Here is a 23,511-nt window from a genome sequence, read left to right on the forward strand (position 1 = left end):
TACAACATTAATTATAAGTCAATATCAATTATTGGGGAGCTGTGGAGTAGTGGTTAGAGGTGCAGCTTGGGACAGAGGGGTCCCAGGTTTGCCTCCTGCTGTGGCTCCCATGGCTGGAATGTCCTGAGCAAACATCTAGCCCTACCAACCACACTACTGTGTGAACAAATGGATGGGTCAAACAGCAGGAACTGCAATTTCCTCATTGCAGGACAATTAAAGGTTGAAATTATCAATATTATTATTATTATTTGCAGGTAATGTGATGTACAACAAGCATTATGCACCGATCAGGCATCATCAACATTATGACCACCTTCCTAATATTGTGTAGGTCTCCCTTGTGCCTCCATAACAGTTGTGACTCATCAGAGAATGGACATGGGCCTGTGGACACCACACCAGACACCACAGGACACCCTGTCTGGCAACAGAATATTGTTAGGGCCTTGGTGTCTGGTCTGGTTTAGGTGGGTGGTACATGTCTAAGTAACATCAACATGAATGCCAGGTCCAAAGGTTTCCCAGCAGAACATTGAATTGTCAGAAGATGGTCAGTGTTATTTACTTCTCCTGTCAGTGGTCATGATGTTGTGGCTGATCGGTGTATACATAAAGTATCAAAACTAAGTTCTCACTTTGCAGCTGAATGACCTCTGCCACAGTCATATTACAATATTGGATCAGTATTACTGATACATAGCTGTATACACTGCTGGATGGTGTTATCTATAGTACTTCAACTTTTATAACCTGCTATGGTTAAAGCAAGAAAATCAGTACCTGTGTCAATCAGATAATTATAGTGGAGAGAACTTATTTAAGCTTAAAATACAGTAGCATAAAATGAAAATACATGGTATTCTGTGTTCTAATATTTCAAAGAAAATTTGAGTTAATTTATCATGCAAGATGGAGAAAAGTATAAAACACAGTGTTGTTCTGAAGTTAGCATTTATTTTGTGTATTCAGTCAGTCTTACGTTTGATTGCACACGTTGGACCGCCTTTATCTTTGCTGTGGCATTGTTACGATAAGCTTCTGCAATGTCACCAGATTTATTTCCATCCAGTGTTGCATTCATTTTTCACCAAGATCTTGTATTGATGATGGGAGAGTCTGACCACTGTGCAAAGCCTTCTCCAGCACATCCCAAAGATTCTCAATGGGGCTAAGGTCTGGACTCTGTGGTGGCCAATCCATATGTGAAAATGATGTCTCATGCTCCCTGAACCACTCTTTCACAATTTGAGCCCCATGAATCCTGGCATTGTCATCTTGGAATATGCCCGTGCCATCAGGGAAAAAAAACTCCATTGATGGGATAACCTGGTCATTCAGTATATTCAGGTAGTCAGCTGAACTCATTCTTTGGACAACATAATGTTGCTGAACCTAGACCTGAGCAACTGCAGCAACCCCAGATCATAGCACTGCCCCCACAGGCTTGTACAGTAGACACTAGGCATGATAGGTGCATCACTTTATCTACCTCTCTTCTCACCCTGGTGCCCCCATCACTCTGGAACAGGGTAAATCTGGACTCATCAGACCACATGACCTTCTTCCATTGCTCCAGAGTCCAATTTTTATGCTCCCTAGCAAATTGAAGGCTTTTTTTTTCCAGTTAGCCTCACTGATTAGTGGTTTTCTTAAGGCTACACAGCTGTTCAGTCCCAAATGTGTGGAAATACTCTTACTTTCACTATTAAACATAGTGATTACCTTCTCAAACAGACTAACATCTTTTCCACGACCACGGGATGTGTCTTTTGACATGTTGTTTAAGAAATGAGAAGCTACTCATTGCATCAGTTCGGGATAAATAACTTATAACAGCTGAAAGATAATCACCCATGCAGTAATTATCCAACAGGAGGCTCGTACCTATTTGCTTAGTTAAATCCAGGTGGCGACTTTTTTTTTTGTCCAGGTAATGTAACATTTGTCTAACTTTCTGGATGTGGAGCTGCTGTGTACCTAAATCATTTAAAATTCTTGTTCCAGTGTCACCAACTATCCAAAATATAAGTAAAATGTTAACAAAATACCAAAGAACACATACAGAGTATTACAATCTCATGACTCTTTCTTAGAAGTCACAGTGTCTGCTTTCCTGGATGCTCATATAACAACAGTATGTCAGTTTTAATTTGTCGTTTCCAGGAAAACACAGATTTATTGACGAAAAGCACGTAACTCAAGCAAATCGTGTAGTTGAATAAGCCGTGAATATCCGTATTAGTGTATCCGCTCACACAAATACTGTGTCACGCTCTGTCATGGCAAAACTCAACTGTGCATTAAACTTTCACATGACACTCTGTTCAGCTGTGTTCCCTGACATGAATCTAACGAGACCTGAGATGCTGAATCAGCGGCTCAGCTAATATTGCACTCTCCCACATATAGTAAGTAAGTAAGTAAGTAAATTTAATTTATAAAGCACATTTAAACACAGCATAGACTGACCAAAGTGCTGTACAGTGGATAACAAGTATTAAAACAAATAATACAGAAAAACAATGCCTCACAGACTCGAGAGATACTGCAGGGTATGGGACATGACCCCCATCATCCTTATTTTTCGTCACCCTCATCTTACATTGTCAGGCGTCACATTCGTGTCACCTTGCATTCTCCACATTTAATCTGATTGTGTTTCCATAAATGGCTGATTTACTGCATGACAGTTTCTCATAATAAATTCAAGAACTCCAAGAATTCTGTTATCCAATCCGGGTCCATGATGCAGCTTGTGGATCAGATCAAGGCACGGATCTCATTGCAAAAATTGGAATTTTAAAACCTCACAGTTGTCTTAAGGTTGTGGGATTGCGATACAAGGGAGAAGCAGTTTAGGAGACGCTGCACCTTCTGTTCTGGTCTCACCGTCAACAGAAAGCACCCAAACATCTGACTGCCATCTGGTGGCTGCGATCAAACCTTTGTTGGACAGAATTCAACTATAAATCCTGACATGATTTAAAAAAATGCTTCTTTGCAATGACATGTAATGAGTTATGAGCAGTTTATCAAGTAAAAACTAAGAGAATATGCTAATACAGTGGTTCAGCTTTACTTTGACTCACTTAACTTTGCCCATGAATGTTTAAAATATCGTAAATTTTATGTGCATTTCTTACAAATCTGTGCCTCATTGTTAAATAAACTGGCTCACAGTAACATTGACTTTCATATTTTGTATTTTTTCTTTGGTTTGGAGTTCGTATTTTAACCAGGATGTTGTCTTTATTCCCTTAGCTGCCCTTTATCTGAATTTGTTTGTGTGCTGGTGATTTTTGACAGGGACAAATCATTTTCAGAAGAGTGAAGGTTTTGTTGTTTTAAAGAGAGGGGTTGAAAAGTGAATATAAAGTAGTTTGGGATTACAGAGAGCAAAAGTAGATGATAAAAGAAGAATCGTGAATGTTTTTTTGTTTTTTGCCTCATTGAGTCGTTCCAGTAGTTATAGATTAATTGACAACTGGAAATGTTCTGTCACATGAAATACTTGGAAACAAGGAGAGCCGTGGCGTGACTGACCCTTACGTGCGTGTTGCAAAAACACTCACAAAGGGCTTATGTATCCATTCAGAAAGGGGGGTTTACTTTCCTTCTCTGCACGTTGCAGAGTGATGACAGTGGCGTTACAAAACAGGGAGGTATATGTTCAAAATACAAAAGGTTGCTGATACTGAAGAATACAGGGTAAGAACTTTAGGGAAGAAATCACCATTATGGTTGAGAGGATGAGATACACGGAGCTCAGTTGAGCACTTTTACTATATGTGTTAATATGTGAAGGGAACAATGAGTTGTAGAGGGAATAAAAGAAGAGGAAGAACTTGTCAGACGTAATGTTTCTTAAACCAAAATGAGAAACATGAGCTGACCACAAAAACTGCCATAGCCTCACAGCAAGAAGTGTTCTGGGTTCGAATCTTCCGGCAGACTGGGCCTTTCTGTGTGGAGTTTGCATGTTCTCCCTGTGTCCATGTGGGTTCTCTCCGGGTACTCCAGCTTCCTCCCACCGTCCAAAGACATGCTGGTTAGATTCATTGGTGATTCTATACTGGCCGTAGGTGTGAGTGTGAATGGTTGTCTGTCTCTCTGTGTTAGCCCTGCGATGGACTGGAGACCTGTCCAGGGTGTACAATGGCTCTTGCCCAATGACAGCTGGGATAAACTCCAGCACCCCCACGAAGCTTCACAGGACAAGTGGTTACAGAAAACGAATGAATGAATGAATGAATGAATGAATAGTTAATTTTGAGCCCTGTGGAGGGCAGTAATGCTCCAGTGTACCAATCCACAGGAGAAGAAGAAGAGAAATAAGCAGCAGCAGCAGCAGAAGAAGAAGAACACTTTAGACAAAATAGGAAACACCATACTGGAAAGTGTGGAGAAAATGTCGAACATGCCATACTTCATTGCTGCAAATACAGTATACAGACTATATATATAATAATATGTTTCACTCGTGAAGGAAGAGTATAGCATAGCAAGTATTCATTATCTGGCATCTTGAGTGAGACAACAGGCAGAAAATTAAGTCAATCACATGAATCACATTAAAACAGAAGAAGAAGACGACAATGATCAATGTTTAAAGGTGTGTGACGTGTGCTGCAATGGGACGGCCCTATGAGGACTTACCCGCAGTTCAGCACTTGAGCTTCTCGTGACGTATAAATGACGTGACCTGTTCTATTTTATGTTTGAGTTTTCAGCAAAATAATCCTTTACTAATTTATTTATTTAGCATTATTCTGTACATAACACGGCTGTACATACTTTTCCAGCAGTGTAGAAACTTTGTTCACTACTCTGTACATATCTTCACTTTATGTAAATAATACCTGTACTCTGCACATTGACAATACAGTTGACTCTTGGATGCACAGCTTTTGTTGAGCTCCTAGACTGACTGGAACTAAAACATCTTATGTGTCTTCAGGTTGAACATTGATCAGGTTTTTATTTTTCAGGGCATATAGCACTTAAGCAGTTCATTTGTGGTCTTGTGATATAAGTGAAGCCACAGAGACGAGGATCTTCTGTACTATGATTTAATGGTCATGAAAGGTTTGTTTACACAAAAAACAAGCCAGTTTCAAACACTTAAAAATCTGTACACCAACTGTTATTAGTGTTTTCTGAGCTATTAAGATGCCCAGCCTTCATCAGTGAATAGCATTACAAGTGTCAGTAGTTTACACTATAGAGGATGTGACAGCATCACGGTACAGTAAATGAGCAAATGAGGGAAATCAAACGTCGACATCAGAATAAGATTACATCAGTGTTACAGCCACATAAATGAAAATTCATTATGTTTCTGATTATATTTCACTGCCTCCGTCCAATAAAGGTAAAAATGTCCCCATATCAACACTATTTATAACAAGGGAAACCAAAGAGTCATTCATCAGCACCTCACTGTGAAAAAAATGAATACAATTTAATGCTTTTAATCTGCTTTCCTCTTCTTGTGGCTCCATAATTTTTTTGTAACTCTAGTGATGGTTTACTCCGTGTTCAGCTCTGACCCATCAGAAGAGGACTAAGTATCTACATTCATTCATCATCTAACTTGTAGCAGTAGACTCCATGCTTGTGCTGAGGAGGCGGGAAGCCAAAGCTGCGAACCCCCGGCTCAGATGGGCCGCAGTTTCTGCGTGGCCTGAAGATGGGATACCGAACGCTTCCGTCGGCCAGCCAGCCGCCGTCACAGCGGTCCAACCCGGTGAACTTCCAGGCAGCAAAGAGCTGTCCAACTTTGGCGATCTCCGCTCCGTCCCTCTGACACTCCCGCTGGGCCTCGGTCAGGTTCATCTTGTGTGAGGGCTGAAGATAGTAGACTTTACCTTTGAAGCACACACACATGGATTGTGACATCCAGAGATTTTAATGCAGGTTCTGAAACATTTGACTGAAGTTCGTTGCGGACCATGCACCCATACAAAGAGGTAATATTTATGCAACCAAAACCATACATTTACTGGATTATTTCTGAGATTATTTTCAGATTTAAGACATGAAACTGTTTAAGATCATAAAATAAGATTGCTTGTATGTAACTGATAAACTTGAGCTCTGTATAAATTGTGTAGAGAAATTAAAGGCCTACTGTAAATCTTTGATGTCTTCAAGCTAATTATGGATAATATTGTAGATTTAATGGTGCTACATACTGGCCCGTGCACACTTTTCACAGAGACAGAAGACACAGAGACAGAGACAGAGGGCAATTTCTGTGGAAATGTAGGTCTGTATCACAGAGCTCATTTACTGGGTCACTTGAATAGCACCAGTGTTCATGTTACAAAAACAGGATAATGAATCTGTGACAATGTTGGAATCACACAACCTGAAAGACCTCCTCACCTCGGAGTGATGAGGAGAAGCAGAAGACATCGTAGCTATGAAGGCGCAGGTGACGTCTGCCATAGCTACGGACTCCAGGGGCGACGCGGTGCCCGCCGCAGGACGACCTGGGTCGGGTGATAGGGTATTGGACCGTCCCATCGGCCAGCCAGCCTGCGTTGCACCAGTCCAGGCCCTCTTTCCAAGACTGAAAGAGCTGTGTGAAAGTGGCCAGTGTGGAGTCCTGCTCCTCACAGGCCTGCTGGGCTCCCAGGAAGCTCAGATGGTAACGGCCATGGGGATGTTGGTAGGGGAACACCACACCTGGGTGGAGGAATTAATTAGACATTAGATTTTGATTGTTAACTCAATCATCCATTCAATTCATTAAAACACAAATATAACACAGCAAAATAATGATGATGTCAGTTCCAATGCTTTATGATTAGTAAGCATTAGTAAGTCTTCAATGCACTGAGCTTAAAACAACAGGTTTTATTTCTAAAATGGGTATTTGCTTCAGTCCTGGTGTATGTGTAGGTGAAGACATTGCACCTCGTAATTCCAGATGAACTGTAGCGCTCTTGTCCTCCAGCCCGTCCACCACCTCACACCTGTAGTGGCCCGTGTCATTCAGCTGGAGATCTGTCATCACAAGCGCAGCATCGCCTGTGAACTCCTGCCTGAGCTGCACACGATCCCTGGATAACAGAAAACCAGCGCACACACGGTGGGTTAATAGTTAAAAGACAAAAAAAGTTATACGGTTGCTAACAATTAAAAACAACCTGAATGCTCCAAAACTTCGACTGCGAGAGCCAATAGCCACGATCACGTCAGTCTCTTGTCCCCCAGCGGCAGACAGCCAGGACCACTTGACTCTGATCTCCCTTGGGGAGCTCAGCTCGGGCTCATACCAAAACCTGCAGGGGAGTGTGGCATTACCACCTCTCACTGCAAACACTGACAGCTGAGCAGAGTCCACATGCAGCTTCACACCACTGAAATGAACTGCAGGACACATATATACGTCAGTGAACTGAGATTGATCCGTATTCACTTAGACATCTATTTAATTTATAATGTGCACACTTTCTTTGTTGCCGTTTTCATTGAGGAAGTCCTGGTAGAAGAAGTTGTTTTGGGTCGTGGGGACAGTCAGGGTCCATGAGAGAACCAGCTGAGCCACTGAAAACAGCAGAGTCTTCATCCTGGTTCTGTATCCTCAAGTCTGTAGAGGAAAATCTGTTTACAGACACAGATAGACACAAAAATCACAGAGTTTTTATTGAACACACAATCTGTTGTATTTCTAACATGGGGTGTTATGAGGCGACAGCGCCACTAGAGGCCAGCATTACGTTCCTATTCTCTAGAAAGCTGTAATGTATTTAATACTAAAGTTAATGCACTACAAAACGGTATCTTCAAGTTTCTGATTTCAAAGTAGATGCTGATAATTTACATTAAAGTTTCAAGTGATTTTTTTTTGTTTGTTTTCTAAATAGCAAGTGGGCTGTAACGTTTTCAGGGTTTATCAGGTTTTTGATTTACACTTTTGTACCTTTGTCAAAATGCGTTAAAACCAACATCTGTGACATTTTTTTTTACACTTCAGTTTAGTGAGAATAAAATACAAATAAAATACAAGAGCTGTTACATATCTAAAGCTTTTAACTTGTTCAGAAGATCATTTGAATAATGAATCGTGTTTTTAAAGAGTCATATTTGGCGCACCATTATGTTGACAATTTTATTCTCACTTACCGCAGACACACTCTTGTACTGTGTCTTTTGAATTCCTTTAGAAAACGTAGATGTCACGGAGCTAAAAAAAAAAAAAATGAAAAATGAAAAAAGTTGGTAAAAGTCTCCTGAGAACAAGAGGACGCACGACTTCTCACGCTTCAGGCATCAGTCCTGTGTTTTAAGCTTCCTCCTCCTCCGAGTCTGTGTAGCAGATGAAACAGGTGCAGCTCCGTTAATAATGAAGAGTATTTTATCCTTCTGCTGCAGAGTGGCGGGGTTGTAATGGTGCCCTGCCCCTAAAACTGAAACAGCAGCTCAGGGTGTTGGGCTTTAAACATCTGGGTGTGATCCTGCAACCAGTGATTGAAGGCAGGACATGAATAGTTAATAGTTAATAGTAAACATATGTAAGTTCAGATTTAAAAGCAAAAATATGTTACAATTAAAAAAAATCTTTAAAATTCCCATATGCATATTTTTTTGCATATGTTTTATATTACATTAAAGCAATTTGCACACATAAATTGTCTGGGTCCTTATCCCTAATCCCTACAGCACTACAGAAAGAACAGATTTAAAAAATAAGCTTGTTGTGCAAGGATTTGTGGAGAAAAACATTGGGAAACAACTTCTTTGCATCCCATGTAAAATATCTGGAAGCAGATGTTTACTGTAGAGGTTCCTCCCCTCACTCCAGCTGGCGGCTGTGTTTTCTTGAAGCACAGGAAACCCTGTTATGTTGTGGAAAACACGAAATACACGTCCACATACAGTGGACACAGATCCGTTAGAGGTGTCCTCTACGCCATGTAGTTCTCTCAGATGAAAGCTGTTGCCAGGGGCCAAACATACCAGGGCCGTGAGCTTCTCCAGGTGATGAGGGGCTAACAAGGTGTAATTACTCTCGTAAACAGCAGGTCAGAGTCTGCAGTCAGGGGGCCCTCAGATGTGACTGCACTAATAACATGCTGCTTTAATTCTAAAACTACTCTGTTTGGTCTCTTCTGGCTAATTCGGCTGCTTGAGCGCAGTTTGAGGACTGATTCCTTCAACCTGGATGAATTTACCTTGCGCTACAGTGCTGATCATTTTTTAAATAAAGACAAAACTAGTTGAAAGCTGAAATCTGTGTCACGTCATTGCAGTTACAGGAATGTATCAGTGTATACATGGACACAAGTCACTTTTTATGCAATTGGCATCATTGTTGGGTATCCCAAATATTACCAGGGAAACACTTTATTCTATTCTGCACTTTACTTACTGTATTGTACCGTCAGAGATAATTACTTTCCACATCCGTCTTATTGTACTGTACATTTATGCACGTTGTTGCATACTTTGCACTTTATGTAGAAGATATCCTACTTTTTTGTTTTTCGCTGCGTGTGGTCTGATGTAGCACCACAGTCCTGGAGGAAGTTTGTTTCACTTTACTTTGTACTGCATCCATTCACTCACAAACTCGCTAAGACAATTAAACCTCACCAAAATGTCCATTTTACCATCATAATAAAGGCCATATTCTCTAACACAGTTTGTTATTTGGTTAATTTTACCATGCAGCGAGTTAATGTCGGTGCAAAGAATGTGGTTCAGCATGAAGACTCACTATCTGAGAACTTCAAGGGGCAGCACAGTGGAATGGTGGTCAGCACTGATGCCTCATAGCAACAAGGTTCCGGGTTCGAATCCATGGGCCGACTGGGTTATTAGTCGGCCCATAGACTATCTAGAGTAGTGAAAGTGGGACTAGGAGAAATAGTATTTCATATTGTTGAAGTGACAATAAGCACAACTTGAGTCTTGACAAAAATGTCCCCTTGCAGTCCTTTCTAATACGCGTTTCCCTCTTCTCCCTCCATATTTGTGACGTCGCTGACAAGTCCGTTCATGCAGCAGTCAGCCAGCCACCAACATCCCTTCAGACGCGAACATCGTCTGACTAAATGGGAATCTTTGCGGTCAGCAGCGAGAACTGTGGTGACATCCAATATAACAGCTCGTACAAAAAGCATGAGTAACACATATCTTTGACTCTGGATTGAAAAGATATGGATTTATTTTAACATTTAATAAATGAGCTCAGCTGAAAAATGTAAAACAATGTTTATTTACCCCCACACATCCTTCTGCACATTTCACATTAGTTGTAAAAATTATAACGAAATTACCTGAAAGTATAAAGCAGAAAAATGTGTCAGAGAATGTAAAAAAAAAAAAAAAAAACAGACTTCAAGTGAGAAACTTGCAAATATTTGAATTAAATTTTGTATTCTTGGACACACTTCCTGTTCCTGAACAGCACCAAAATATAATCTGCATTAAACGGGCACTGCATAGATATACTAGTTTGTGTTTGGATTCTTAATAAAACAGATCAAATCTGTGCAAATGTTATATAGACAAAAAAAAACAAAAAACAACTAAAAGCTTAATAGGGGACTCTTGTGAGCATTCAAAAGCTGCAATATGAAACAATTATAAACAAACAAATAAGTCACTAGTCAGAAAGTGCTACGAGTGTTAAAGTCCAAGCTATTCAGCAAACATGAGTGCAAAAGAGACGAGTCTGTCCATTCTCTGCCGCGGTCTGAGGATGAAGGTTCTAGTCATCGCAGCCCAGCAGCTCCATGCGCAGAGTGATGCGTTCGTGCCACTCCCAGGGGACGACTCGAACATAGCGGGCGAAGAACGGAGGCTCGAATAGGTTCTTCTTGTGGGAGTTGTTGTCGGTGTTTCCTTGGAAAAGCTGCAAATAAAGCGCGGTGGTTACTGATAAAAACAATGTTGAAATGCAAAATCTGTTCTGTTTAGTTTTGCTTGATTTGTGAAAAACAGTCCTGCTGCAAGAGCTGAAGGAGTACAGGGGGCGACTAGCCAAACTAGTCCACTGGACACGATCTAGCTGCAGCTGCATGATATACCGATCAGGCATAACATTATATTGTGTAGGTCTCCCTTGTGCCTCCAAAACAGCTGTGAGTCATCAGAGAGTGGACATGGACCTTCTGGTGTCCTGTGGTGTCTGGCAACAGGATGTTGTTAATGGGGGCATTTGGGTCCTCTGGGTTGAGGGGAGAGGCCTCTGTGGATCATCCCACAGATACTTGATGGATAAAGTTTGGATCTAGTGAACTTGGAGGCCAGGTCAACACCTTGTGATGTTCTTCATGTTTTGTTTAGTTGTTCCTAAAGCGTCTGTGTCAGGCTGACTGCCATCAAGGAGTGTCATTGCTATGGGGTGGGGGTGCCTGGTCTGGTCTAGGTGGGTGGTACATGTCTAAATAACATCTACATGAATGCCAGGTCCAAAAGTTTCCCAGCAGAGCATTGTATTGTCACAAGATGGTCATAATGTTATCTACTTGTCCTGTCAGTGGTTTTAATGTTATGCCTGATGGGTGTACTCTGGGTAAATACATCCAACAAATCTCTTAATGATTGTGCTGCCTTCTGACAATCTTACGACCCAGTCCAACACAGACGCTCAGAGCAGACGCACAACCCTCCCGGGCAGAATCATTATATCCTGAGCCTGTAGCTCTGTGCTCAGTAAAAACATCAAAGCTTGTTTTACAGTTTTAATGAATCATCTGGGTTCCTTGTAAAGAGGCTACAGTGAAGAGAACAGCCCGCCCACTCCTCCAGTTAGAACCAAAATTAAATCACTTATAAAAGAAAGTGAAGAAACAGAAAGAGAGACCGACAGGCTAATAATAACCACTGACTTTATGGACTTTGTTTAGAGGCTGAAGGCTCATTTCAGTTTTACCAAAAACATTTGAAAAAGCAGGTATCAAATGTGCCAGTATCCATAAGCATCAAACTGAATAATAAATTAAATCCCTTTAAAAAATAATGAGCATTATGTGTTTATTTGTATAGACTTAGTAAAAGAAAGACATCTCTAGTGTTCTTGTATGTTTTACCTTATCGTTGCTGGTGTTCTCCTCCTTCACCATTCTCCATGACTCGCCATCGTTGCTGTAAGCAACTTTAAACACTGACACAAACTGAACCACCCCAAAGTCCTTTGCCCCCTGAGTGATGATGCCTGTGAGGCGCTTTGTCTTCTCTAGATCAACCTGGACACAGAGCAAAGAAAAAAATGAATACTCTGAAACAGCTGCTGGCTTCAAGGACATGTTTTTTTTTTTTTAATCAGTGCTGACTTTTGACCACTAAGGTTTCTTCCTCACCTGGATCCACTCAGAGCGGCTGTTATGAGCGGGAGCCCAGGCGTTGGTCTTCCCCGCCTTATCCAATCGGGCAAACTGAGGGTGCCACGTGAAGGTGTCAATGCCCCACGTGCGGAAGGAGCTGGAGGCCGAAAGCTGCCCATCCGAGATGAGACGGGACTTCATTCCCAGAGGCTCTGAGCAACCTGCGGCGTTTGAATAAACTGTGAATGAAAAGCGGACAGGAAGACAGCGGCGGGGAGGGAAAACCAAAGCGACAGAAAGAGAAAGACAAGAAAGGGGGAAAGACAAATGAGTACACCCGAAGATAAGAGAAACCAGATTCACCCACTGTTTAAAGAAAATCAGGAACGTTCACAAAGACTGATTTAGATCAATTTAACACCCAAGTGGAAGGAATAGAAAGAAGCTCCCAGAGTAAAAGAATGCATGCAATAAAGAGCTTGGAGCTGTGAATGCAGAGTGTATACATCAACCCTGATTCTCTTTAAATGCTTTAGTTGTTATGATCCAAGGAGACAAAGACACACATGTGTGTTTTTGTCTGCGAGTGCTTGGAATATCTGCTTTTATTGTTGCATAGCGAAGGCTACCCACAGAGTACTGTTTACACTATACATTTTCTACGTGGTCTAACCATGACTGGATGTTTTGCAGTTCAAATAAACTCTCTGACTGTTATTTATCCTGTCAGCAAGATTGCAGAAAAAAGAGACATCAGAGTAAAACGGGAGACACCATTCCTCGCTGCAGGGATTTATTTAACCTGGTCCAAAATGGAAAGTTCACGGAGGTCATAACTTGACTTCAATCAAATGTAGGTCATTTTTTTTTTATTAATAAACCCAAGGCCTCATACTGCTGCTAGAGAATGACATATAACATAAATAAATATATCAGCAACTAGTATACACCGATTAGGCATAACATTATGACCACCTTCCTAATATTGTGTAGGTCTCCCTTGTGCCTCCAAAACAGTTGTGACTCATCAGAAAAAACGGACATGGGCATTCTGAGGGTGTCCTGTGGGGTCTGGTAACAGCATGTCGTTAGTAGGGGGCCTTTGAGGGGAGGGGCCTCTGTGGATCATCCCACAGATACTGGATCAGTTTGGGATCTAGTGAATTTGGAGCCCAGGTCAACATCTTGTGCTGTTCTTCATGTTTTTTTTTATTTGTTCCTAAAGTGTTTTTGTGTGTGTGCCTGTGCCATCAAGGAGTGTCATTGCTTTGGGGTGGGGGTGCCTGGTCTGGTCTAGGTGGGTGGTACATGTCTAAGTAACATCCACATGAACGCCAGGTTCAAAAGTTTCCCAGCAGAACAATGTATTGTCACAAGATGGTCAGTGTTGCTCACTTCTGCTGTCAGTGGTCATAATGTTATGCCTGATCGGTGTATAGTGTATCTTAGTGGGTCATTTCATGTTAAGTGGGTATGCTGTGTGTGTAGGTTGCTTCATGGTTAGCATCGGCGTGCCAGGCAATGTGGCAATGAGATAAACCCCTTAAGCCTATGAAGGCAACAGCAATACTCCACAACCCCTCCTAGACCTCCTTCTATCTATCCTATGATTTCAATAGTTTGGACTTGCGGGATAACACATATAGGTCTTTGGCCAGGGCCAGGGCCAGGCCCCCCCCCCCCCAGAACCTACAATCGCCACATGATGTTTGTTGTCAGATGCACAGCAGCCCCATCTAAACGGTGCACTCAGATTCTTCGAGCTACAATTAAAGTTGGTTTATAAATTCACTTACTATCTGCAGAGTTATTTCCTGAGAGTGTTAAAAATGTACCGGCTGTTTTTAGTTGTGTTTACCATTGAGTTCACAGCCCACCAGCTCCATGCGCAGCGTGCAGGCCCTGCGGCAAACCACTGGGATGATACGAATGTACTGAGCCACGATGGGAGGGTCAAAAAGGTTGGTCTTGGTGCTGTCGTTATCTGTGTTGCCCACAAAAACCTGCAGCGCACAAAGGAAATGAAGAAACAGAGCATGTATTTTGAGTGTAAGCACTAAACACAACAGTGAGTGACTTTTATTTAATACAGGGTCATGTTCCAACCATGTCTTTGCGTTGGCCATCCACTTTGTAAGTGATGTAAGAGCTCCCGTCAAAGCTGCTCGCCACTTTGAAGGCCTTGATGTACTCAGCTGCGCCCATGCGGCTGGCTCCCTGAGTGATGATGCCCGTCAGACGCATCTTCTTCTGCATATCAATCTGTTGTTAAAGGAAGCTCAAGCGTCAGTCTCTCAGCTCTTGTTGATCAGCCTCGTGATCTGAATGTGTTCACTTCTCTCACCTCGATCCAGGGGTTCCTGTCGTGGGTGGCTGACGTCCAGGCGTTGACGATGCCTTGGTTGTTGAGTCGAGCCAGCTCCGGGCCCCAGCGCTGGAGACCCATAATGCCGTAGTGCACAGAGGAAGCGGAAATCTGGGACTCCACGATTGCTCCTCCTTCCATCCCCAGCAGAGAAATGCAACCTGCGGAAAAGTACAGTATTTTAACTTTTTTTCCAATCCTTTAAAACCTTTGCACTCTGAAAAAGCATATCTGAAATTAGACTGTATGCATCTGGGGAAAGTGTGTGAAGTGAAATAACATGGCAGCTGGTGAACATACGTAGGTGGCACTGCTTTCCAACATACGGCGAGGGGCACTGGCAGGTGTAATCGCCGTCGAGATCTCGACAAACCCCTCCATTCTTACAAGGCTGGTTGGCACAATCGTTCACATCTGAAAAACACAACGGCGTATAATTTTCCTGTCGTTAAAATGAATTTTGTCAGAGGTTCGTGAAACAATCATATAAAAAGGGGAGATAGTCGAGGGATGCGACGCACACCTGCCCGCAAATGGAGCAGGTGTGTGTGTGTGTGTGTGTGTGGGGGGGGGGGTTGGGGGGGGGGGGGGGGGGGGGGCTTGAAGGCAGGTGGACGACCACAATAGCCTCACTATGTCTGAGATATAAAGATGGTGACAAGTAATTTCTCTAACGTGACGAGAGAAATGGACCTGAGATGCAGAAAGAGCCGGTTAAAGGTGAAAGGTCACAACTGATAATTACTTTTTTTTTTTTTGTCGACACAGGACATTTATATTATAACTAACTGTAGATATAGGATATCAGTAGCTCTAATATTCACGGTCAAGGACAAAATGAACAAACTGGATGTTATGAAATATGTTTCATATTTCAGTTCATCTGTGAGGTTTTTCAGGTTCTTCACAATTTGACAAAAATAGAAAGAAATAAAGAAATAAAAGCCTTTCCTTCGGGTAACCGTGGCAACATAACCAATGCTCATGTAATGATCGTTACTCTCCACAAGGCGGCACAGTTACACTTTATGTCCAAATCTTTAGTGCAGTGGCATAAATGCACTGTTTAAACTGGACAATGGATTTAAAAAAAATAACCTACGTTTATTTATATAAGGCTAAAAAACCCAACAATGACACCAATGATAAATGCACCGCTCACGTGACAGACCAAACGAGTTAATGTAGATGCCACGGCAATGATGGACTTTGCATCCGATCAAAAACAGCAGTTGTTTTAGGGAATTACTGGCTTAGACTGTTTTGTAATGTGTGTTCTCTAAATCTTAACCAATGCAGTCAGATCAGCCTTAACTCTTGGCTACGTCTGAAATGATCCTTTCAAAATGCAGAGTTGATGAGACAACTGACGTTATCAAACTATATAAGTATGTGTAAATATGCTACTGTACGCATCTGCATCTGAATCCTCTAGTGACATCTTCTCTGCATTTTAACGGTCGTCCACTGCTATACGTGTTGCTGCCAGACAAATAATATAATACTTTTTATCCATGTAGCTGAGATAGTAAGAGAAAATATTTTTTTGAACGCCACCTTCAAAAATACAAAATTAAAAAAATAACCTATATTGACTCTAAATGCCTAAAGCTGTAGCTTTTACGTGTCCCCCGTGTAACCGTGAATGCACCACGGATGCCTCATTTCACCTGTCTTACTAACCTTGAGAAACAGAACTAAAGCAGGTGACTGGTCGACGTAATGCCACATGGGTCTGTTTAATTTTGGTTCCCGTTAACGCTAAGAGGATTGGTCACAACTTAGAAAACAAATGCCTGGGTGGCTGTGACAACACTGGCACCGTGCAGCTAGTAAGACTGAGATACTAATGATCTGAAGAGATGGATCCTGAAATAGCCTCACTTGTTTACTCCTTGAATCTGTGACCTGAACTCACCGTTTCCTTTTGTTTTCTGTGATTATTTTCCACAACACGGCTGACATGATGTTCACGTTACATAAGCATCCAGACTTGGTTACTTTTGAAATGTTTCTTGTTTTAAACTGAAAGTTTAACCAAGTGACCTCAACTTGTGAGCATCTCAAATGCTCCATGAGGACTTTAATATCATTGGTCGTAAGCAGGATTTTGTGTGTGTGCATTTTCCGTGCATATTATACAGCACGCACATGTTCCACCTACTTCCAGCCACTAAAATCTGCCGGATTCAAACTTATAAATAGTTTGGGAGTGGACGACCAAGACTGCACCAATGCTACAATTGGTGGTCAGACTGTGGGCTTTGGGAGGGGGAGCTGTTCATTCACAAAATGCCTCATAAGCAATAATACGACGTGTTGCTCTCTGCAGTCATACACACAAATAAACTTTGTGTGTTTAAATCCAAAATGATGGATCTCAGTCTGAGCTCAGAGGAGTATTTCTCCTCTAATAAACACAAAGTGACAAGCCAGCATAGCGGGTTTTATTGAGAGGATAAGGATGCTTTTCATCTGATTGGGTCAAACCTGGACACCAATTGATGCAGTGTTGACCCAGTGTGGAGAGCATCTGCATGCTAAGAGACTTGGAGTGGTCTTTAACTAAGTAGGCAAACAGAATAACCACAGAACCGACTGAATGAGACCCTTTCATGAAACTACTGAGCGGACAACACATCTCTTTCACAGCTGATGTGACAGGATGGACAAACTCCACGCCGAGGATCCGATGAAGGCTGCTACTATTTGAGCGAAACTGCCCCCTGAGTTGTTCCCACACACTCTTTCTCCTTCGTTTTTTCTTGAATTTATTATTTTTTGTGTTTAGGTTGGATGGTGTGTTTTTAAAGCATAAAAGATCCACATGAACGGCAAAGTTTCACTTCATAATTCCTTGAAATTTATACAAAGACGGTGGATTTAGGAGCACAAGACAGAAGTAACTCACTGATCTGGCAGTGCACTCCCTCAAAGCCGGGCTGGCACCTGCAGATGTATTCACTGAAAACGTCTCCTCGTCTGACTGGGCTGAAGAACTCGCAAGACCCGTCGTTCTTACAGGGGTTCGGGCTGCAAGGTCCTGAGGGGAAGGGAGAGGGGAAGAGGTTAGCACGAATGATTAACCGAGCTTTTCCTTTCGGGGCGTGCGTCTCTTTTCTTCTCTACCTGTCTCTGTCAGGTTGCAGGTGTCGCCGCCGAAGCCATCCGCACAGATGCAGATGAAGGGGTCCTCTCCCACCCCCGTCACACACGTTCCTCCATTGTGACAAAGATTTATTTTACAGTAGTCACCTGAATGAGTGAATGAGATTGAAACAGAGAAACAATTATTAAAAAACAATCCCCACAACTCCTGCTGCTGCAAATGCAACTCATGCTGAAGCTTATATTTAACATGTTGCCGCGGAAACCAGAGATGCATCCAGTTTCTGCTTTGCCGGTGAATAACGTGGGCCTGCAATAACACGTTCTCAGAAATTAGTTTACTTTTTAGTGACAACAAATCTGTAACTCAATTAATTTGCTTTCCAAAAAAAAACATAGTCGACTGGACTTTGTTTACGTTCTTTGAAGATGTTTCTCCATCATCCAGGGGGCCACTTCAGATCAAGTGAGTGGTGGGGAGTTTAGGTTTTTAGGTGGAACAAGAAGTTTTACCTCCAGTCCTACCATGAGTCGCGAATCCTTCTCACCATTAATGGGTCTTTAGAGTACAACGACAATACTGTACAAATACAAGACACCTCCCAGGTTAATCTGAACAACATCCTATAAACAATGTCTGTCTTAGTCATACCAGTGTCACGTGGACACACATCTGCACAGGTCCTAGAAAACAACTAAACTTCCCACCAGTCATTTTTAAACCAAATAAGCTACGTGGATGAGTGGTGAAACATCAAGAAAACTCAAACAAGTCCACCTGCCTTTGTTCGTGCTTTGTTTTTTCTGGATATATCACAACTTGCATATGTGAGAATCTGCAAAAACATTTAAAAAGTACTTCCACAAAATTTTAAAGAAGAATCACCAAGAATGAAGAAGCCGAGCGTGACATATCTGAACCTTTAGTCTTGTGTAGTGTACCGTGTAGCACTACATTTCCCAGAATCCAGTTCAATAGTTTTAGTTTTAGTTTTAGTTTAGTTTATTCACCATACCACTGTTGAGACATTACAATAATCCAACAGGAATAAAAAAGACAGATGGGTAGAGTGAATGGGTCCCCCAAAGAAGCTAGAAAAGCTTATGGGTGGGGGCCCATGGTTCATGAAAAAGGTAGTGGTAGCTACAAGCAATGGTATCACACAAATTACCACCTGAAACCAGATGGTAATGAATAAATGCACGTAGAGCGCACTAAAACACATAACATAGATACTTAACATTACATACACATACAATCATACACATACATCCCAATAGTCCATGAGGAGGCAGTTTTATATTAGATATAGGTTTGTAGGAGATTATTTTTAAGTTGTCTTTTAAAGTTGGAGATAGAGGGCAACACCTTGAGGCCTTCATGAATCCTGTTCCAAATCTGCGGCCCCCTACAGACAACACTCATACTGGTGCGCACATGTCGGCGACATTTACCTGATATAAGTGTATTAGATCTCGTATGGTATGTGTGTAGGGGGCTGGAGATGGGAATAAGTCTACTCAGTCTAGGGTTGAGCCTGTTGACAATTTGAAACATAAGGCAGGCATTATGATACTCATTTAGCTCAGCCAATCTTAGTAGCTCAAAGCGATGAAATAGAGGATGGGTGGGAGAATTTGTCTGTGACCATGACAGGGCCCGTATGACTTTCTTTTGCAAGGATGCAAGTTTTTTAAGATAGCTGGTGAAGGTGTTGCACCATATCACATTACAATAGTTAAGGTGAGGTTCAAAGAGAGTTTTGTACAATGTGAGAAGGGCAGACAGAGGAAGGAAATGTCTGATCTTATAAAATAAGCCAACATACTTAGACAGTTTGTTTACAAGATGGTCAATGTGACATTTAAAGTTGAGAGAGTCGTCAATGTGGACCCCCAGGAACTTAGTGGCACACACTCTTTTTATTTCCTGTCCATCAATTTTAATCAGAACGTGATCAGTTTTTTTTAATTTGTTAAATAGAACGTTTTGTCAGACACTCCCTCCCTATATTTCTTATAAAAAGCATTCAACCCCTTGGACACTTTCCCCTTTTGCTGCTTTTATAAATGTATTAATGGTCAATATAAATAATCTTTGTTTACAGGAATTTATAAAACTAAATTTATCAGTGTCGAAGTAAAATTAGATTCACCCCATTTAAAATCGACTGGGCTAATTTAACAGGGGTCCAGTCAATTGATGCCAGTAGTTTCACAATATTTGAAATGGAGATGTCTTGTACACAGCGAATGTGTGTCAAGTGGTTCTAGTATAAATACCCCTGTGTCTGGAAGGTCCTGTCACTGGTTAATCAGTAAAATAAATAAATCCACATGGAATAAACTCTGAGAGAGAACAAATTGTTACTTAAGCTACTGCTGAAAGTGGTGTGCTGTAGCACTACATTTCCCAAAATTCAATTCAAGTAGCGTGTTTTGTCGGACACTCCCTTCTTGTTAAAAGAAAATTGCCATGTCTGAGTTTGGGACACATGTACAGCTTTGTTTTGTCTCTTACTGCTCAGCCACTACAGTGAGTTTAAATAGTCACCAGAGTCTACACTGACAGTGTGAAAAGACTCATCTACTGTGTTTGTTGTGTGTTTTCTGCTCGAGTTTCTGCCCCAATAACAGCCGTGCTGCAGCTTCATTTGTGAGGCCTTAAGTGTTGAGTCACACATCCAAAAAAATATATATTGGCAAAAACCTCCAGTGGGAGCAGTTAGGGCACATATTTATGAGTCACACCAGAGCCGTCAAATCTACAGAAACTTCAACACACACACTGTGTTCTTTTCTTCGCCAGCCAGCTGACTCATCAGAAGCCACGTCAGAGTCACACTACAAGATCTAAACAGCCACAGGTGGAACTGCTGAGACTTGCTGACAATTTGTTTGGTACAGGAGTTCAAAAAAAAAGGGAGATCATTGGAGTCTTTCCGTTTCTTTGGAAAGTGCACCACCAAAACTGTTTTACAGATGTTGTCACATTCGTCATCTGGCAGCTGTTCTGTGAACTGGGCAGACTGGCTTTGGTACTGAAGTGACAAGTTTCAGGATGAGAAGAAATCTTAGCGCAACCATTTTGACGTCGAAAATGATCAGAGAGAGAAATGTATCTAGAGGAAAATGTCAGTTATCATTACTTGTGATGCATTTTAATAAAAAAGTGTGTTACAATAAGGAAACAGAATCCATAAAACAAACACACTTGGATTAAATGATGGAATGAGCCTGAACCTGTGCGAGCAGGAAAACCATCTGTGAGAATGGCTTCTGTTTCCTGTTGCTTTGAAAATAAGATCTAGTAACCATAATAGAAGTTACAACTTTGCCAAGGCATTGTATGAAGCCAACACCGACAACAGAATGTGTCTATGCGCAGGATTAAGAGCTTGCAGGATTATCTGGGTTGCACAGAAGCATGCAGCTCTTTCAGGAATGAGTTGTTACACAACATGACAGTGCAGCAGCTCACGGCTGGCTGAGGACACGCGACACACCTGACTGACAGGTGGGCAATGAGCAAAGACACAGGCGCTGGACATACACAAACATCATGGCGGCAGTAGCAGCAGCAGAAGAAGAAGAAGTCACATACACTAAATAGAGTCAAAACAGATTAACCCACGCATTTAAAGTCCTCCAGTTTGGCCGCACATTTGCAGGTCAGACTAAAATTAGGGGAGTAGACAGCTGCTTCATGTTGACTCCAAACAAGCACACATATGGTGTAATTTTCCTCTTCCATCTGAGCCACCTCCTGCTGTGACCAGAGAGGTGTCCACAAAGACAATAATACATCACAATATAAGCTGGAAAAAACTATTTCAGCAGGATAAGCCCTTTGGGACATATCACTTTCTTTAAAAAGCACATCTATGGATGTGATTACATTTCACTCTGTACTTTGGGTGCATGAGGGAAAAAGCGAAACACGTGGATGGCGGTTTGTTGACGCATTTCTTTTGCAAACCTGCCTCTTACACGAACCACAATAGAAAAGAGTAATAACAGAGTCTTACAGAGCAACAATAACACAGCAGACTCACGTTTAATCATTCACTCTGCCATGACAATAACGAGCTGGACACTAAGGAGTAGGCCTGCCAATACATACTGACTCATTTTAAGAAGAAAAATAAATAACAGACCTGCTATTATAATATAATAAAACAAGAGGAAGAAGAACAAGAAGAAGAAGAAGAAGTAGAAGGAAAATAAGACATTTAGCAAAGATAATTACCAGGGGTTTATTAGAAAAAAATATTTAGAATTTATAATAAATATGAATTTGAAACCTGTTGCACATCTCTTCTTTTGTCATTCCCCAAGACCTCCCACTTTTTTCATCACAAGCAAACTTTGATTCATAGTACACACAAACCAAAAGTGGAACTAGCAGACCTGTAACCTGGGAAGAGGAGGAGGAGGAAGAGCATAGCGTGGAAACTAAGACTAGGAAGCAGACAAAGTGCCAAAGTCCGTTTGTGGATTACAATAAAAATAGTCTGGAGTCTGGTGTTAGAAAAAGGAAACTCTGGAAAACAAGTCAACAACAAAAACAGCTGAGAGACTATGAGGAGTTCTCAATGAATGCGTGTCGTTTGTTCAAAGGGACACTTACCTCTGACTGAATACAGACAAAGCAGAAGAGCAAATGTTCCTAAATAGACTGTGATTACATTTCCAGGTCGTTTCATATTTGTTTATCCTGTTTTGTTCCCCTGATTCGTTTGTTAGGAGCGACGCTGTGTGCCGCTAAACTTCTAACTGATGCTGCCTTAAAGTGCCGTCGGAAATATCGGAATTCGGGCTCAAATGAACAGCAGCAGGTGATAAATGAGGGAGCTGGGACTATTTTTTTCGGTAATACCCGAGTTAACGACGTGTGACGTTATCTAATGGGCGGAGAAACCTCGGAGGGGGAAGAGGAGGAAGCTGATCATTCACTGCAGCCTATTGTCCAACAGTTGCATTGTGTCTGCTCCTTTTTTTAAAAATTCAAACAGCACTTTTACTTTAGAAACTCTTGAAATTTGAAACAACAGCTGTGAACTCAATTTAACCACCTACATTTTTTAGTCCTAAACTATTTCCAAATTTTTCAACCTTTATTTTGGCTAATAAACTACTCTAAATCAATAAAACACTCTAAATGAACACCAACCACATGCATTGTGTACTTAATTATTTCTCTTGGTCATGAAAGAGCTACGTGACACTGGCACATTACATTAATCATTGCAACCAATTAAAGCATCTAATTCGATGTCAATCCACGTTTAAAGGCACGATAAATATGCCTGTGTTACTAAATAACGTGTTTTTGATGCACACCTGAATGCACCACTGCCACACGCCCAGATTGACGAGGTGGGCGGAGTTTTGAATTAATTCCAGGGATTATTGACGAACTTTTTTCCACCGACACTCAAGGTGAAAATAAAAATACCTGAAAGCCACAACGACGTGTAATGACACACAAAAACAAGAATATAATTTTAAAAAGAAAATTACATATTTATTATATTTTATTTCAGTTTTACCTATGGTGTCTGGACTTCACCATTCCAAGTAATTGAGTGGATTACTTTGGATTAATCCCTGTGGGAAATCTCTATTTGGGTTTTCTTAATACTCTTTTGAACTATTTAGGAGCAAGCCACATTTTCTTTTGTTTAGGCTGGAGTTTAACAAAGTATACCACTTCATTCATTCATTCATTCATTCATTCATTCATCTTCTGTA

At 41.4% G+C, this 23,511-nt stretch overlaps 2 protein-coding genes across 3 annotated transcripts; both read right to left on the reverse strand.

The window, feature by feature from the left end:
• Window positions 1–5,082: 5,082 nt before the first annotated feature.
• Window positions 5,083–8,395, reverse strand: LOC311486229 (hyaluronan and proteoglycan link protein 3-like). Its single transcript, XM_084542019.1, has 6 exons — window positions 8,137–8,395; window positions 7,462–7,614; window positions 7,158–7,380; window positions 6,925–7,070; window positions 6,391–6,693; window positions 5,083–5,870 (listed from the first exon to the last, which is right to left on the reverse strand). The coding sequence occupies exons 2-6, from the start codon at window positions 7,577–7,579 to the stop codon at window positions 5,581–5,583; spliced, it is 1,080 nt and encodes a 359-aa protein (XP_084398145.1). The 5' UTR covers window positions 7,580–7,614; window positions 8,137–8,395; the 3' UTR covers window positions 5,083–5,580.
• A 1,815-nt stretch (window positions 8,396–10,210) lies between these two features.
• LOC311510057 (lactadherin-like) lies at window positions 10,211–22,939 on the reverse strand. 2 transcript variants are annotated; one of them, XM_084574988.1, is made up of 10 exons: window positions 22,388–22,939; window positions 17,779–17,904; window positions 17,561–17,692; window positions 14,950–15,063; window positions 14,629–14,810; window positions 14,391–14,546; window positions 14,143–14,287; window positions 12,321–12,505; window positions 12,051–12,206; window positions 10,211–10,870 (listed from the first exon to the last, which is right to left on the reverse strand). In XM_084574988.1, the coding sequence occupies exons 1-10, from the start codon at window positions 22,461–22,463 to the stop codon at window positions 10,727–10,729; spliced, it is 1,416 nt and encodes a 471-aa protein (XP_084431114.1). In that variant the 5' UTR covers window positions 22,464–22,939; the 3' UTR covers window positions 10,211–10,726. The 2 variants fall into 2 exon arrangements, with proteins under 2 accessions (XP_084431114.1, XP_084431113.1); XM_084574987.1 differs by having other exon boundaries at window positions 12,321–12,523.
• Between the last annotated feature and the right edge of the window lie 572 nt (window positions 22,940–23,511).

Source organism: Chelon labrosus, assembly GCF_963514085.1.
Source record: "Chelon labrosus genome assembly, chromosome: 3".
Lineage (NCBI taxonomy): Eukaryota > Metazoa > Chordata > Actinopteri > Mugiliformes > Mugilidae > Chelon > Chelon labrosus.